The sequence below is a fragment of the Leuresthes tenuis genome, unplaced genomic scaffold, assembly GCF_036924035.1.
Source record: "Leuresthes tenuis unplaced genomic scaffold, fLeuTen1.0.hap1 SCAF_1, whole genome shotgun sequence".
In the NCBI taxonomy this organism is placed as follows: domain Eukaryota; kingdom Metazoa; phylum Chordata; class Actinopteri; order Atheriniformes; family Atherinopsidae; genus Leuresthes; species Leuresthes tenuis.
The window spans coordinates 5,271,970-5,289,007 of NW_027325355.1; the positions used below are offsets into that span (position 1 = coordinate 5,271,970).

Consider the following 17,038-nt stretch of genomic DNA (forward strand, 5'->3'; position numbering starts at 1 on the left):
TTCGGTTCGGGCCGAATTAACTGATTAATTTTTTTTGGTAACAAAATGTTCAGAATCCTCATAGAAATGAACTGGGATGACGCGAAAAAAAAAAAATGTAATCACAGCTTCATGAGATTTGAATATGTTGTAGTCCACAGTGGGGCGAGTTGTGGAATATATTAATGATGTCTTTACGACAACCTGTTGCCTAGCAACAAGCGGCCAAAGTCAAAATGACGGTTTTCAAAAATTCAAAGTTCAAAATGTCAAAAAGCGTAATAATTCGCATACTGAGGTTGTACGGGCGCTTAGTACCCATCAGCCTGAGTCTTTGAAAGTTTGAACGATGTCTCTACGATAAAGTATAGCCGAGCGATAAGCGCGCAAATTTTCGACCTTTTTTCCGGTTTTCGGCACCTGGCGTTGCCACGGTAACACTTTTGAACAATAAAAGTAATGCCCATCGAGGCATCGTGGAGACGCACGTATTGATGTATGACATGTGTGGCTTCACGTTGCGGTTCGAGCCGCATTAGCGGACGAAAACCCGTGCGGAATAATGATAAAAAGAAAAGGGAAACTTTTCTAGATACTAATAAATTGCCTTCTTTTTTCATGTTTTTCCACGTTTTTTTTTTTTTTTTTAGGATTTTTTTATATATATATCAGAGCGGGGCCATAATATACACCCACTGCTTGGTAGCGGGCTTTTTACGACTTTAGCTTGTTAGCAAAATGCTAGCTAAAGTAGCCGAATTTTGCATATAAAATGTTTTTTTCTCCTCATTTTTTCGGACTTTTTTTTTTACTCTGCAGGGGGTATTTACTTTTTTTGTAGTTAGTTAGTGGGGAGTTAGTGGGCAATTGCAATATGGTCATGCCATTTCTTTGCATGCCCATAATTAAATGTTTAACGAATGAAAAGGTTATCAAGAGAAAAAGAAAAGTGGGTGTGGTTTAACATGCTGCACGCCACAGCTGGACCTTATTGTATGTACTGACAGTTTCAGACAGAGTCCATCAGTCGGACCAGGACCAAAATGGATCGGCAGAACCAGGATCCGAACCCCTCCACCAGGACCAGAGCCGACTCATCCTCAGGTTCCACCGGGCTACAGGTCAGTGTGGAGGACGCTAAAGACACGAGGACGAGTGTCGAGGCTCCGTGTATCCTCCGCTCGTTCTTCTTTTCCATCAAATGTGGAAAAGTGTCAAAGTTTGTGTTTTCCCTCGTTAAGTGTTTCCTGGTTTCATCTCCTCTCGCTGAGCTGCAGATACAGATGTGCTTAGACTGAACATGTGCTGCAGACTGAATTATCTGCTGGAAGAAAATCAGTGGGCAGATTGTTGGACATTTTCTGGCTCTCAGTTTTTAGATTTGAGTAACACTTCTGGGTCTTTAATGGTTAGATGTCAGGTTTGTAGAGTTCTCTACCTCAGGTCAAGAGCTGTTTTAGAGAGAATCAAAGGTTGAGTTAAAACGGACTGTGTTTCCCTGACGGCTGTTGAGCTGAATGGCTGCAGACCTCTGGGTTGTAAGCTGGAGCAGAGAGTTGGTGTCAAGAATGTCATGTATTACCACCACTGTTACTTTTATTCATTTAAACCACTGGTCATCAATCTTTCGCAGCCCAACCTCTACATGGTGTTTAAGTGAACAACTTGGACAAGACTGTGCTTCCTTCTGTCATTTAGAAATATTGTAGCATAAGTTCTTTTTCAGAATTTCATCATGACAAAAATTATTAGTAAAAGAGCAAAAAACAAGAGTTTATAGCTTAAAAACCTGAATGTGTACAGAACACATCAAAGCACAGTGCTGATAGCTGAGGGCACTTATTAACACGTTCAGCGTTCATGTTTCATCTGAAATATTGAGAACTGTGTGGCTCAGTCAGTCCAGGTTCAGGTAGAATACGTTGGTTAGCTGAGAGAAATCTGTTGTGTGAATTTCAAAAGAATCTAAGTCTTCTTCCTCTCTGTCATTGCAGAAACATATAGCCCAAGAGGGATCCAGATGGCACTGCTGTAATCACTGTGGGGAATTTTTCAAAAGATCATCACATCTGAGGTATCATCAGAGGCTTCACACAGGAGAGAAACCATATAGCTGTGGTCAGTGTGGGGCAGCTTTCACTACATTATCTAATCTAAAGAAACACCAACGTATTCACACAGGAGAGAAACCTTACAGCTGTGATCAGTGTGGGGCAGCTTTCACTGCGTTAGCTAATCTAAAGACACACCAACGTATTCACACAGGAGAGAAACCTTACAGCTGTGATTTTTGTGGGAAACGCTTTAGTTGGAATGATAACTTACAGTCACACCGACGTATTCACACAGGAGAGAAACCTTACAGCTGTGGTCAGTGTGGGGCAGCTTTCACTACATCGTCCCATCTTAAGACACACCAACGTAGTCACACAGGAGAGAAACCTTACAGCTGTGGTCAGTGTGGGGCAGCTTTCACTACATCGTCCCATCTTAATACACACCAACGTATTCACACAGGAGAGAAACTTTACATCTGTGGTCAGTGTGGGAAAGCTTTCACTAGATCGTCCCATCTTACGTCACATCAACGTGTTCACACAGGAGAGAAACCTTACAGCTGTGGTCATTGTGGAGCAGCTTTCACTCACTTATCTAGTCTGAAAAAACACCATTGTACTCACACTGCAGATAAATGATTGGTTTACATCAGCAGCAAATTTTAGGGCAGATAAGAAAACATTCACCTGGGAGCAACAACAACTTTGTTCAGATTAAAAATCTTGTTTGTGGATTACCACCTTCTCTTGTCATGACTTTTGCTCTGAGTGTTCTGTGGGTAGCACATTTGAAGAACGATTCCAAGTGCTTTATAATTTGTTGGGGTTTTTTTTTTTAACTATGGACAGATCTCCCACTGTTCAAGACAAATATGGCATCAATTGTGAGTTGATGGACAGAACAATGTGAAATCTGTTTGAAATTAGAAACATGTTTTATTTTGTTATTCTGAACATATTTGTTTTGTTTAAAGTTAAGATTACAAAGTAGCTTTGCACCAGTTGTGGGTATTTATGTAAACATACAACATCTGTACAAGTAATATGTAATTTCACTTTGATGTAAAGTCTAGCTTTACACTCGTCTTTATTTCATTGTTTTGCATTTTATTAAAGGTCAGATGTCAACATTTCTCATGCTTTTCATGTTCTTGCTATAGGGATATTTTTGAAGAAAATGTGTGATTGGGAAAGTTGATCCTTATCATCTTCCAGAAATCCCAGAAATCTTTAATGCAGTCTGAAAAAGTTTTGGATTTATTCCCTGTACTTTCCAGACAGCTGTTTGATTGTTATGACTGAAACTGAAAGGTAAGGCTGTTCCAACACTAAAAGGGCACGAGGCTCAACTTCAAGCTGTGAAACTGTTTCAAATGTCATTCAGATATCACAAGCCTCCAATGTTCTTTCCAAAAAAAACTAGCCTTTTCTGCCTCTACTTTTATAAAAGTGATGCTCTGTTCTGTTAATAAACCCTTTCAGTTTATAGCCTCTGCAGCTGTTTCCCATCATCCCCACCGGCAAGGTGGGGATGATGGGAAAGTGGTGCACCCTGCACCCGCAGGTACATATTGGGGATAATTGTCCACAGACTCTGAACTGGATTTCTCATTTAAAAAACACCACATCAACCTCTTTGAGTAATGCTGATCAATGTTACATTAATGCCCTGTGAAACCAAGTACCTCATCATTGACTCATATCCTCCATGCATACAGATGATCTGTGATGGAGATAATTTAATTTCCAACACTGTGGCTAAATGGCTGGGATCAGTTCATGATTCTAGGATCTTTCGAGCATCCTCACTGGCACAGAGGTTTGCACAAGGTGCGATAAATTTTAGGAGTGTACTTGAAGTAAGGTGTACATAGCATATGGCATCAAGGAAGCTCTCCAACACTGGAGATGCTCCATTGTTTGTTGCAGCAGACAGATGTTTCCAACCTGAAACACCTGAAACCTCAAACAGGTGTACGCAGCATTAAGTTCTATGCATCGTGTATCGTTCTTTCACACATGTTGTGTATCGGTGTTGAAGTGTAAGTGTCCACATTTTTATACTCAAGAGTGTCATCATTTCTGCTAGCTGAGTTGTTAGCAGTTTGAAAAGTCTGAGCAGAAATTCGGACAGAGCTATGGTGGTGGAAGGGCTGCGACACTCCCTGATCAAGTCCGCCCTGTTCCGGACCACCGAGGAGCCACAGGTCGGGCCGCCGGGAGCTGCGGTGTTCATCTGAGCGGCAGTCCATCCATCCATCCACCAGGCCGACCCAGGCCCAAAACGGTCTGGGTTGGTGAACCTGCGCTCCTCGTTTTTGCTTCTGCCTGGGGATCAACACACACTCATCACACCCCTGGCTGCAGTCATGGTGGTTGTTTCCTTGGCTCTTTGCCTCGCCATGGCAGGGCATCTTGGCGGCTCTATGGTCGGAAATCCAGACTCTTTATGCCCGCGACTGACCATCAAAAGCGGTGCATCTTCTTCACTAAGACCTGAGCCAGCAAACTGGCCACTGGACGTAGATGTTGCTCGATCTGTCTCGCTCCCATGTCCGTGTGAGTTGGATATTTGTTGTTTTCCTAATGCGTTTTCTCTGATGAACCACACAGGTGCCATACGAGGTAATATTTATTCTCGTGAGGGTTCGACTGTATTGAGCATTAAGCGGAAATGTTTTGTCTTTATGCTTCTTCTGTTGACTGGTATTCACCCAAATCCTGGTCCCCCAGTTACATGTAGCACGCTATCTGATTTAAAAAATATGTCTGGTTTGCATATCATACATGTAAATGCTCGCAGTCTGCTTTCTAACATGAAAATGGAAATGCTAAAAATTTGGGTTGAGTCGACTGGTGCAGATGTAATTGTCATCTCTGAGACCTGGCTCTCAAAATCTGTCTTGGACAAAGATGTATCAATTGAGGGTTTCAATATTTTCTGCTCTGATCGTCCTAAAAAGGCCGGTGGCGTGGCGATCTATGTCAGATCCAGTCTTGCCACACGGGTCTTGCTTTCCAAGTCTTTTGTTAAACTTTGAATTCTTAGCTTTAAGTATTGTCTTGTCTGGTGGTCAACACCTAACTGTTGTTGGTTTCTATAGGCCCCCTTCCGCTAATGCAGAGGCATTAACCTCTTTAATGCAGCTGTTAGCTCAACTGAAATTCAAGGAAATTGTTCTGGTAGGTGATTTTAATTGGGACTGGCTTTTACAAGTATCTGATCCTTTTAAGGCCCAGTGTCTGGCTCTTAACCTCACTCAAATTATTGAAAGCCCCACTCGTCTTAACCCCAAATGCTTAAGCAAATCTTTTCTTATCGATCTTTTAATAACTAACATGCCACATAAATATTCTGCCACAGCAGTTTTTGCTAATGATCTGAGTGATCATTGTGTGATCGGTTCAGTTAGAGACATTAAAATCCCTCGCACTAAGCCTCATATTGTTCATAAAAGAAGTCTTAAGCACTTTGTTGAACAAGCTTTCCTTCATGATCTTTTCCATTTTAACTGGGACAGTATTTTATTAATTGATGATTTAAATCTTGCTTGGGAATATTTTCATGACAGTTTTAGCTATTTTATGGACAAACATGCTCCTCTTCGTCGGTTCAGGGTGAAGGGACGAGAGAGCCCCTGGTTCACTGCTGAACTGACTAATCTCCTACATAAGAGAAATCAGCTCTGGGCCAATGCAAGGAAGTCAGGCCTTACGGCTGATTGGCTACTTTTTCGCCAAGCTCGAAAATCAGCAGGACCTGATAATCTTCCCCCTTACTTTTTACATTTAGCCGCACGTATTATAGCTCAGCCTGTATCTCACATTTTGAATCTTTCTATCCAGAGCAACGTCATTCCAGATGTGTGGAAAACTGCTCATGTCGTCCCTCTCCTGAAAGGGGGTGACCCCACTTTATTGAATAATTATAGACCCATCTCCAAGCTCTCGATTTTAGCAAAAGTTCTTGAAAGGCTGGTGAATGACCAGGTCAAGGACTACATGAGCCTGAACAATATTTTATCTCCCTTTCAGTCAGGTTTTAGGAAGCGGCATAGTACAGCAACTGCTGCCATTAAGGTGATAAATGATATTGTGGAAGCCATGGATGCCAAGAAATACTGCACTGCCCTTTTTATTGATCTTTCAAAGGCATTTGATACAGTCGATCAGAGAATTTTATGTCAGCGACAGTCTACCATTGGAATGTCAGACCATGCTGTTGACTGGTTCTCCAACTACCTTTCCGGCCGCAACCAGTGTGTGTAGTCCGATGGTCTTAGCTCCGGGTTCCTAAACACTTTAAATGGTGTGCCGCAAGGTTCCGTCTTAGGACCCACTCTTTTTATTATTTATGTGAATGGGGTAGGCCAAAACATAAATGCATCTGTACATCTTTATGCTGATGATACCGTCATCTATTGTTGCGCATCTTCTGTCGCCCAGGTGTTCAAAGAACTGCAGTCTGCTTTTGACACCATTCAGGCACAATTGTCTTATCTCAGGCTAGTTCTAAATGCAGGTAAAACTAAGTCTATGTTCTTTTCAAATAAAAAGAAGGTGCCTGCTGTTTTACCCTGTATTATGTCTGCTCAGGGTACCCATATTGAGTCTGTGGCCACTTATAAATACCTTGGCATAACATTGGACGATAGCCTTTCTTTTAAATGCCATATTGACCAATTACTGAAGAAACTTAAATTAAAACTGGGGTTTTTCTTCAGAAATAGAGCCTGTTTTTCTTTTAATGCAAGAAAACGTATTGTTGCAGCCACTTCCTTGCCACTCCTGGATTATGGTGATGTTGTTTATATGAATGCCTCTGCTCACTCCCTACATCTACTGGATGCTGCATATCACGGATCTTTGAGATTCATAACTGGTTGTAAACCCCTTACACATCCCTGCACTTTGTACTCTCTCACTGACTGGTCTTCACTTTCCATGCGCAGAACCACCCACTGAATATCTATTTATCTATAAATCCATCATTGGACTACTCCCCTCCTATTTGTCCACATACTTGACATGGAAACAGTCTGATCATAGCCTCCGGTCCCTGGATTACATCACATTTGCCATCCCCTCTGTCCGTACTGAACTTGGCAAAAAGGCGTTCTCCTACGCTGCGCCTATAACATGAAACAGGCTCCAACAGAAGCTGAAGCTGTCCAGTTTTATTTCGCTAGAGGACTTCAAATTACTTGTAGGAAGGCTGGTGAGACAGTCAGTGGGGTCTGCACATGTACTGTACTTAACTAGTTAATTTTTTCTTTAATTTTATTATTATTAATTATCATATGTTCCTGTTTTATTTTTGTCTCTTGTACGTTCAGTTAATCTGTAACTTTGTGTTTTACTGCTGCCTATCTAAAACTGGTCTCTCTTGCAAATGAGACCCTGGGTCTCAATGAGATTTTACCTGTATAAATAAAGGTTAAAAAAAAACGATGAACAGTTAAATGGCTGAAGCATCTATTCCAGCGTGAAGGACAAATATCCAGCTGTTGGTTAAAGAAAAAGAAGATCTAATGCATCAGATATAAATCTGAAGAAGGTTCGGTCACAGCTTCTTTGACACAAAGAAAGGTATCAGGTACAATGATGAAAACTTTTAGGGAGGCTGAAACAACTCAATGTATCACATGTTCCACTATGTAAATGTTCATGTGTGGTTTCCATCTATGTGCCACATTGCATTTGGTGCAGGAACAGAGTATCGTCTCCGTCTCAGTGTGCGATTGGCCACAACTTGCACTTCAGTCCCAGCTGGGTCCACTCTGCTTAAGGAGTCAAGTACTCTTGTAACTACAACAAAAAGAGCAAAAAATGTTAGATCTCAAATACAAACTACATGAAATATTAACAGCATCTCATTTAATTTAAGCAGTTCTATTCTTATTATATCGTCTTATTTTAGTCAGATATTTTAATCATTGTAACACCGACACAATATTTGTATGAAAAGCACTAAACATACATTTTATATTATTATTATTCTTATTTAGGTCTGACAGAGAGACTGCACTGATGGAGCTTACAGAGGACTTTCAGATAAGGATCCACTTTATATTAGACTCACTTTGCAGCAGCAGTTCCCTGGCATGATTTCATCATTCTGTGTCCTGTGTTTGAGTGTCACAACACCAGGAGTGTAAAAAAAGCTGGACAACGCCACCTGGGAGGACCTAAACCCCAGGAACTCCACCCGGGGTGTCTTAAGGTTGCTCAGGTTGGAATACCACACAAAGACAGACGTGATTTCCAGCACAAACAATAGATGTATCATGTAGATCTCATGGACAGACCTCGCTGCCAAACATTCCCACAATGCAATTGTGCCTAACAGGTCTGGCTCCCATTCAGGTACTAACCAGGCCCAACCCTGCTTGGCTTCCAAAATCAGGTGTGTTCAGGGTGGTGTGGCTGTAAGCGACAGTCTCTGTAATAAATATGTATTATATAGGTGCTGGAACCATGTTTCCTCTATTTTACCACATAGTTGATTTTAGAGGCTGATGCTGATCCTGCACATGTTCTTCTCTCTCGTGTTGGTTCTCTGCAGCTGAAAGTGAGACTCTCAGATAACTTAGTGTCTGTCAACCTCTTCTGTTCCCTGTGTGTAGTTTTGTGTTCATCATCACAGAGAAACCATCCATCCATCCATTTTCTATACCGTCAATCCGCCGGTCGGGTAGCGGGTGGGCTGGAGCCTATCCCAGCAGTCATTGGTACACCCTGGACAGGTTGCCAGTCCATCACAGGGCCACATAGAGACAAACGAGACAAACAACCATGCACACTCACACTCACGGACAATTTAGAGTCACCAATTAACCTAACATGCATGTTTTTGGACGGTGGGAGGAAGCCGGAGTACCCGGAGAAAACCCACGCATACACGGGGAGAACATGCAAACTGCACAACCTGGAACCCTCTCGCTGTGAGGCGACGGTGCTAAACACCACACCACTGTGCAGCCTACAGAGAAACCAATGAAGCTTAATTCAATAATATATTTTGTTTCTGCATCTCTAAATAGCTCGTTTGCAGTCACTAATGGCCATACTTCCCTGGTCACACCTTTTTTGTCCAAAGACTTTGAGAGCACACACAAATCGTGGCATCTCATTTAAGTCTGTTCTAAAAGTTTTTAACAGTGCTCAGCTCACAATGGCTTCATCCGTCTGAATTCTGAGAAGTTAAAAATGAGTGTTTACTCCCAGCTTTATGTGAATTTATAAAGAGTATTCTATCAAAATAATACCAAGAAAACTGATCTTTTCCTGATAAGTTCAGGAAACTTTAGTGATATTAAGTAACTTCCCTCAAACAGATCGGTCAACATGTCTTGTACTGAAGTTATTGAGCTAAAGTCTCATATTATATTTAAAGTCTACTTTCATTAACTAACAAGAGGTTGAGAAACAATCAATTCAAAGTCATTATAGATTCACTTGCTGTGTCTTTAAAGTTTGCTGCTCATACACAGAAGGTGGCTTGAAGAAATATTTTAATAGATGAAATGATGGACCCCAGTTTAGTCCCCAGAATGACTGAGATCATACATTTACAAGCACATAACATGTTCCTTAATATTAGTTTACTTCTTTTATGAATACTACTTGGATATACTATATAGCAGAGTGTTAAAGCTGTTTCTCCTGGTTTCTGTGGTGTGTGACTTCCTCTCAGGAACACAGACAGCACGCAGACACATGTGACATCATGAACAGAGAAGGAATATTTCTGTGAAACGTTAAAGCTGTAACGGATCAAATACAGGTGCAGATGAACAGGTTTTCACTGTAATCACACATGATGTTCAATACACACATACAGCAATCTGTTGTATGTTTGTACTCTGCTGTGGACTGAGCTGTATCTTTTAAAATGGCTTCATGTTTAATATTCTATATCAGTGAGCAGTTAATAATGCACAGACATGAGAAATTCAAAGCAGACTCTTTGGAGTCTTCACTCCTGAACCTGTTGCCTAGGCTACCCGACCTCAGGTAATTATCGATTGTTGAAACATGTTCAGTCTTTAATGTCAATAAAACCTCCTTTAACTGTGAAGGAAGTGGAGTCTTTATTGATGGGAATATGTCGCCCTCTGGCGGTGAAAAGATAAATAGCATCACGACTGAATACTTTAGTTCTTATAACTGTAATAATGAGCAACTGGACTTTCTGGATATTTCACTTCTCATCTGAAAGATGTCTTCAGCTTTAACTAGTTGGTGACTGTCGGCTGATCAGCAGCTTAAAGACTATTCACACTTGGCAGGTCTGTACGGTCACACTGACACACCTCAGTCCAAACCATCTGTTTTCTTTGTCCAGAATGTGGACATCACTGTCCTCAAAAGAGTGTCCCTTCACCTTAAGATGGAGGTGAACTGCTTAGCCTTCAAACTGCACATCTGTATCTGTCAGATCAAAATATGATGACTCTACAGAAACGGACATTCAGGACCAGAGGGTGAAGAACTTAGAAGATGGGGACCTCACCCAACCAGAAAAGGATTTTCTGCAAAGCACTCAGTTTTGCCATTTCTCCACGACAGCTGCCAGTGGTGGACCTCATCACAGCTGCTGAATCTGTGATAAAGACTGACAACATCTCAGAAGAAGGCAGAAACAAGCTCAGGAGGAGGAGAGACACTCTGAGGAGGAACAACACAAACTGATCCCCAAACAGAACAAGAAATGACACAAACAAATAAATGGAGTCCAAATGGATCCTGAACTTTGATGTCTGAATCCAGATGTTGTCAGTAAGAAATGTGGATTAGAACACGTAGAAAAACTGAACAAATACTGCTGAAGCTGCTTCACAACGTGATGGAAATATTAATATATTCACAAATATATCAGGTGTGAGTGTTGAGATTAAAACAATATGTGATTTGTTCTGAAAGAACTGCCTCATTAACAAGCTTCTGCTCTCAAACTGCACAGATCTGAGCGCAGAATGGGATTTGTTGAATTTTTGGACATTTTCTGACCTTCCCATCAAACTGAAAATAATAAATGCACAACACACTAAAACACACATTTCTTGTGTGAATTAAACTTGTCCTGAGAGAAGTGGGTGCAGAATATTGAAAATATAGCCCCTAAAAAGACATAAAAAGATCACACCAGCTTCTCAATGAGGAACATACATGTACATGTACCAGTTAAAGTCAGTTTTTGACACATTTATTTAGCTTTTGATACATAATTCTTGTTCTGACGATCAACATATTTCATTCACAGCAAGTTGTGTCCCTCCACACATGTGCAACACTTTTACCAAAACCAGTTCAACGTGGCATCAGAAAATAAACCCTGTGTGACACGACCAACAGGAAATGACATCATCAAGCCATGCGCTAACTAACACAATGAATAGACCAAAACCAAGTCAGTAATGATGTGTAAAATGTAATTAATCCCACAGCACTTTACACTATGAAAGTATACGTAGATGTGCACAGAAAAGTGCACAAAGATTTCCCGGTTATTAGATTTCTATGGAACATTTTACTGATCTGATCTGCATGCAGTTCTGTCTTCACCCAGCTGTCTGTTTGACTGATTAAAGGAGAAAAGTGCTGATATGTTGGCAGCCCGTTAGCCATGGTTTGGTGAGGCAGAGTAAAGCTGTTCTCTGTGCAGCATCTACAGTGGAAGTACAGCAGATGTAGGGGTGCACGGTGTAAAACAGTTGTGTTAACAGCTGGTTTACTCCCCTGTTACTTGTGTGCTTTGCGGTGTGTTTGGGATAATGTGGGATGGGAATGTGTGGGCGAGCTGCTTCTGGGTTTTAGCTGTTCAGGAAACGGCTTTAAGGTTGATGGTGTGGTTTTGTAAATTTAACTCTTTATAATCAAGTGTTTGTAAGAATGAATGCGTACAGGAAATACTCAGAATATTTTGTATTGTGAAACTATTTTGTAAAACAGAGACACCTGCTCTGTCAGGATGTGGTTCGGCACCGTCAGTGGTCAGTTAGTCCGTTAAGGCCTGCTGATGGTGGAGGATGATCATGTCCCACGATGCCTCCATGCTGTTCTTGACTCTGTATCTTTGCTAGATAAATTTAATAAATAGTTTTGCACCATATTCTGTTTCTGCGTTGCTGTCATCAGCTGCTCAGAAGCTGCCTGGTTACAGTCCTCTGATATATTTGTCACGATTTGGCAGAACTCAGGACACAGATGCAGGGTATAATGGTCTTTATTATCAAGACTATAACTCTCCAAGGCAGATAAATAAATATCAGCTATCATCAGAAGCTGCCTGGTTACAGTTCTCTGATATATTTAGTTTCTCTGATCTTTTCCAAAATGTGTGAGACCCTCCACCCATTGCACCGTCACCTTTATCACAGAAAGAAGACAAAGTCTTTTAAAAGTTTCTGTCCATTATTTAGATGATTCTCCGGTACAACATCCTGGAAGAATGGCAGCTTCCATCTTTAAAGGACTGGAAGAGGAAGAAGTTTCCAAGGAATCATTTAGAAGAGTTTCAAACAGAAACTGATTGAATCCATGAATCTGAAAAGGTGTTTCTGAGTGAAAGAGACAGACATGTACAGACTGAACTATCTGTTCAACAGTGATTCTCTGACAGGAGGAAACTCTTTATACTCAACACAGAGACAACCAGGAAACAGGTGACCAGAACCTGAACCCAAATCCAGGATGCAGAGGTTCTTCAGTGAATGTGGTGTTGAAGGTGTGGAGGTGGATCAGTGTGTCAGAGGAGACTCTGTAGAAGGACAGAGTGCCAGCAGGACGGTCCACATACACTGCTGCTCTGTGAGAGACGGAGGAGGAGAAGGAGATGGGTGTTCTTCTCTTACTGTGCCAGACATAGTAGTCTCCATCATAGCAGATCAGACTCCAGGACTGATCATTGTTTCCAAACTCACAGTCCTCACTGTCTCCTCTCCTTCTGATTCCTCTGTAACTCACTGATACATCAACGTCTCCTTTCCACTCGACCTCCCAGTAACAGCGACCAGTCAGAACATTTCTACACAGCAGCTGAGGATATCTGTCATCAAATCTGTCTGGATGATCAGGATATGACTGAACCTCCTTCACACATGTCACCTTCTTGTTGTTGTCAGACAGTTTCAGTTTTCTGTTCACTGTGTTTGTGTCGATTGTGAGTTGACAGGAATCTGATGGAGAGAACAAACACAATCCAGCTGCAGTTATTGATCTATCATCTGTTCACTTTGATCAATGAGTGATGAGACAGTGTGAAGATGGTTGGATGTCATGAATCAGATGAAGAACACACTTACACTTCCTCAGACCTGGTGTCAACCACTGTTCTCCAGCAGGCTCCACCCTGAAAGGAGGAGGGGGGTCAGAGCAGCACAGTCTCTTTCAGCATGCAAACATGGACATTATATGGCTCTATCACACACATTGTTCTACACTGAGAAAGGAACAGTCCAACATCTGGACACATCCACTGGAATTTAGCATCTGGAAACTAGAATGAAAGCTGTTGGACTAACATTGACAGAAACAAAACTGCTTCTTTCAACCATTTCAGAGTCGGTTCATTTGAAACAAATATTTTAAACTGAAAGTCTGATTTTGAACTTTGAAGTTTTAAAAAAAAACATTTTTCAATTTAAAATATTCGGTTTTGTGAAAATTATTACCATACATATTTCCAGGTTGAGGGTAATTCATAAAAGGGAACTTTAGCTGAAAATGGTTTTACAAATCTTTGTGCTTGTTATGTTTGTTGGTTTTGTGGATCCAGGTCCCTCGTCTGGCCGTCTGCCAGAGTGTCTTCAGCTTCAGGTTCCTCTTTCCTCAGATCCTCACCGTCATCCATGTCATTGTCACTCATGGTATCAGGTTTGTCCTTGTTATCCATGTCAGGTCTTTCACAGTTCTAGTCAGGCTTTTGTTTTCGAAGTTTTTGTATACCGGCTCAGCCACGCTTTTTGTTAGACTGTTTAAAGAAATCAAGTTTTCAGTTTAAAGATCTGCATCCGGGTCCTATCTTCGCCACGCACACTACCCATCTCTCTAAGCTGGCGGTGCTAAGCTAGGCTAACATGTTCTGGACCCATCTCTGTATCCGATCCAGGGTCAAATGACCAACAGACACTTCTCACTGTTGTTCCTGCAGATGTTCTCCTTGGAGACCTCCTCCACAAATATCTGCTGTTTCTGTTCAGTCAGTGTTTCTGCTGTGAGCAAAGGAAAAAGGCTCCTACAAGTGTGATTGTTCATGTAACACTCAGCAGGAAGCAAAAACACAGGGCTGAGTGCAGGACAGAGAACATGTTTCCAGCTCTTCCTCCTCTATCAGACATTGTGTGTGGCTGCAGCAGGCCTCTCCATACCTGAGTTTGTGTGGATCCTTCAGTGCAGCCGTCAGCAGCTTCACTCCTGAGTCTCCTGGATGGTTGTAGCTCAGGTCCAGCTCTCTCAGATGGGAGGGGTTGGAGGTCACAGCTTCAGCCAGAGAAGCACAGCCTTCTGCTGTGATCAGACAGCCTGACAGGCTGCAGACACACAAAACAACACAGAAACTCTGAGAGAACTGCTCTGAAACTGAAGCTGAATGTCATCAAATGTTCAGAGAAACTGGAACTGTCTCACATTACTGACTTTGTGTCTTCATCAATCTGAGTTTTCCACTCCCCTAGTTAGTCCTTTTCAGATATAAATATGGTCTGCACCACAGTGAAAGCAGCAGTAAAGAAGAAGCTGATTTAACAAATGTGAGACTGAGATGCTCATCAGTGAAGGAGAGAAAATTAAATCTGTTTTATTTGCTGATCTTAGTTCTGGAATCACCAACAGAAGAAAAGCTGCTGGATGGAAAAAAGAAACAGAAGAATCAACTCTGTAAAGTCTGAGCAAAGGACCCTGCAGAGACTAGAAAAGCGCTATACAAGTACAAGTCCATTTACATCAGGTGGCAGAAGGACAGCATTTTGTTTCACCGGTTTTGTTCCAAAAAGTGATGGTCCACCACAAACTGGTCTGATTCTGTGGGAGCGTGTGCTGGCTGTTGGAGCTGTATCACTCCATGTATTTACCTCTGCTGCTTCAGTGCTTTGGATCAAACTGTTACAGCGTTCAAACACACATCATTTTATGTCTTGGCTTATAATAAAGGGGTCTTTGTGAAACTTTGAACTGTGATTCCAAATAAGCTGATTTTTGGTGGAAGTGTTTCAGAGTCAGAACCAGGTCTACATTAAAGCTTAACGTGACTGGAGCTGTATTAAGACATTGTTTCTAATGTTCTGGCTGTGTGCATGTCTTATCCTTAATATTTACAACTTATACTGTAACTGAATTGTACTGTGTGGAATAGAAATAATAGATCAAATGTATGTGAAATTAAACATGTATATTGTTAATGGTAGTTCCCTTTCAGTCGTTTCACTTGGTACAACACATGTTCGTAATGTCATGCTTATAAGTTAAGTACGTAAGTTAAGGAACGTGGTACAACACTTGTTCACGACTTGTTTGCCCCGCCCATCAGTTGGGCTCACTCAAATAACTTTGTATGAATCTTCACATTATTTATTTGATGAAAACACAGCCCAAAAGGAAACTGACCAAATGACCCAAAAAACACTTTCCAGGTTCAGGTAAGTTCCTGTGTTGTCAGAGGCCTAAAGCTGCTGTAACAATCATACAAAGACCATCCACAGGTGTTCTGTTAGTTGTTCATAAAAACAGTTTGATGAATCCTGACCTGAGTTTTTCCAGTCTGCAGTTTGGATTCTTCAGTCCAGCAGATACCTGCTTCACCCCTGAATCCTGCAAGTTGTTGTTACTCAGGTCCAGTTCTGTCAGACTGCAGGACTGGGAGCTGAGAGCTGAGGACAGAGCTGCACATCCTTCATCTGAGAGGTTACAGTCACTCAGCCTGAAGAGACAATTACAGAGAAAAAGAACAGCTGGGATCAAAATCAATCACCTCTAATGCTGAATGTTGACTGAAAGACAACTTATAGGGAACATCAGGTTTATAAGCCTGTGATCATGTCCGTGCTCAAAAACACATCATGGGTGAAACAAGGAGTCCACCTGGTGGCTGAGCCTTTCCACCTTGGAACTGCAGCTTATCAGTCTTAACAGTCTCAAAATCTATTCAAACAGCAGAGGGTTTCATGGGGAACAAACCTTAGGAACTAATCTCATCAGATTGATGGTGACTTCAGAGCTGCCAACCAGGAACAAAGTCTAAATTTATCAGAACATCATTCCCTTTGTGATAATGCAATCACCTTGCTATCTTCCATCCCTGAGCATGACTGTCCCATAATGGTCCTTGGTGATATGAATATCTACCTTGACAGTCCTAACTCTTCAGATTTTCTGACACTAATGCACTCGTTTGAGCTACAACTGGTTTGCAGTCCTCCGACTCATAAAGCTGGCAAAGAGCTAGATCTCATTTTCACAAAAAAAGTGTGCCACAGAGGCCCTGTCTGTCAGACCTCTGCACTTTTCTGACCACTATTTCATACAGTTCAGAGTGAGTCTCCCAAGAAGGCCCTCTGCTTCCACCCTATGGTTTCCTTCTGCCGCAACCTCCGCTATCTGTCGCTCACCCGCTTCTCCTCCGTTATTGCCTCCGCTTTTCCAACCTCCAACACAATCTTTGATGTCAATGATGCCACGGAGTCCCTGTGCTCTACACTGAGCTCATGTCTTGATAGTCTGTGTCCTCTATCCACCAAACCCTCGATCCTCCCAGTCTCACCCCTTGCTTAGTGATACTCTCCGAGCGTTGCGCACCAATCTCAGAGCTGCCAAAAGGAAATGGCACAAATAAAAAGATCCTGCAGATCTAACTAAACTCAAGGCACTACTGTCATCATTCTCATCCAGTGTTACTAATGCAAAAAAGTATTTCTACATTGACAAGATTCACAGTACTACTGACACCTGGAAACTTTTGTCCACCTTCAAAATGTTACTTAACCCTCTGCCTCCGGCACCTGCTA

At 41.8% G+C, this 17,038-nt stretch overlaps 3 protein-coding genes across 3 annotated transcripts in view; 1 reads left to right on the plus strand and 2 right to left on the minus strand.

Moving 5' to 3' along the window:
* Positions 1–17,038, minus strand: part of LOC140294513 (protein NLRC3-like) — a 1,060,349-nt gene that overhangs the window by 1,034,000 nt on the left and 9,311 nt on the right. The gene's annotated exons all lie outside the window — the stretch shown is intronic.
* Positions 1–17,038, minus strand: part of LOC140301715 (NLR family CARD domain-containing protein 3-like) — a 483,071-nt gene that overhangs the window by 76,528 nt on the left and 389,505 nt on the right. The gene's annotated exons all lie outside the window — the stretch shown is intronic.
* Positions 1,023–2,718, plus strand: LOC140294657 (uncharacterized). Its single transcript, XM_072379605.1, has 2 exons — positions 1,023–1,100; positions 1,974–2,718. The coding sequence occupies exons 1-2, from the start codon at positions 1,023–1,025 to the stop codon at positions 2,673–2,675; spliced, it is 780 nt and encodes a 259-aa protein (XP_072235706.1). The 3' UTR covers positions 2,676–2,718.

Excerpts from the sequence above, each read along its gene's own strand:
- LOC140294657 (XM_072379605.1), top strand. The coding sequence starts at position 1,023 with ATGGATCGGCAGAACCAGGATCCGAACCCCTCCACCAGGACCAGAGCC. Across the intron at positions 1,101-1,973 it reads CAGGTTCCACCGGGCTACAG|AAACATATAGCCCAAGAGGG; the intron begins GTCAGTGTGGAG and ends CTGTCATTGCAG.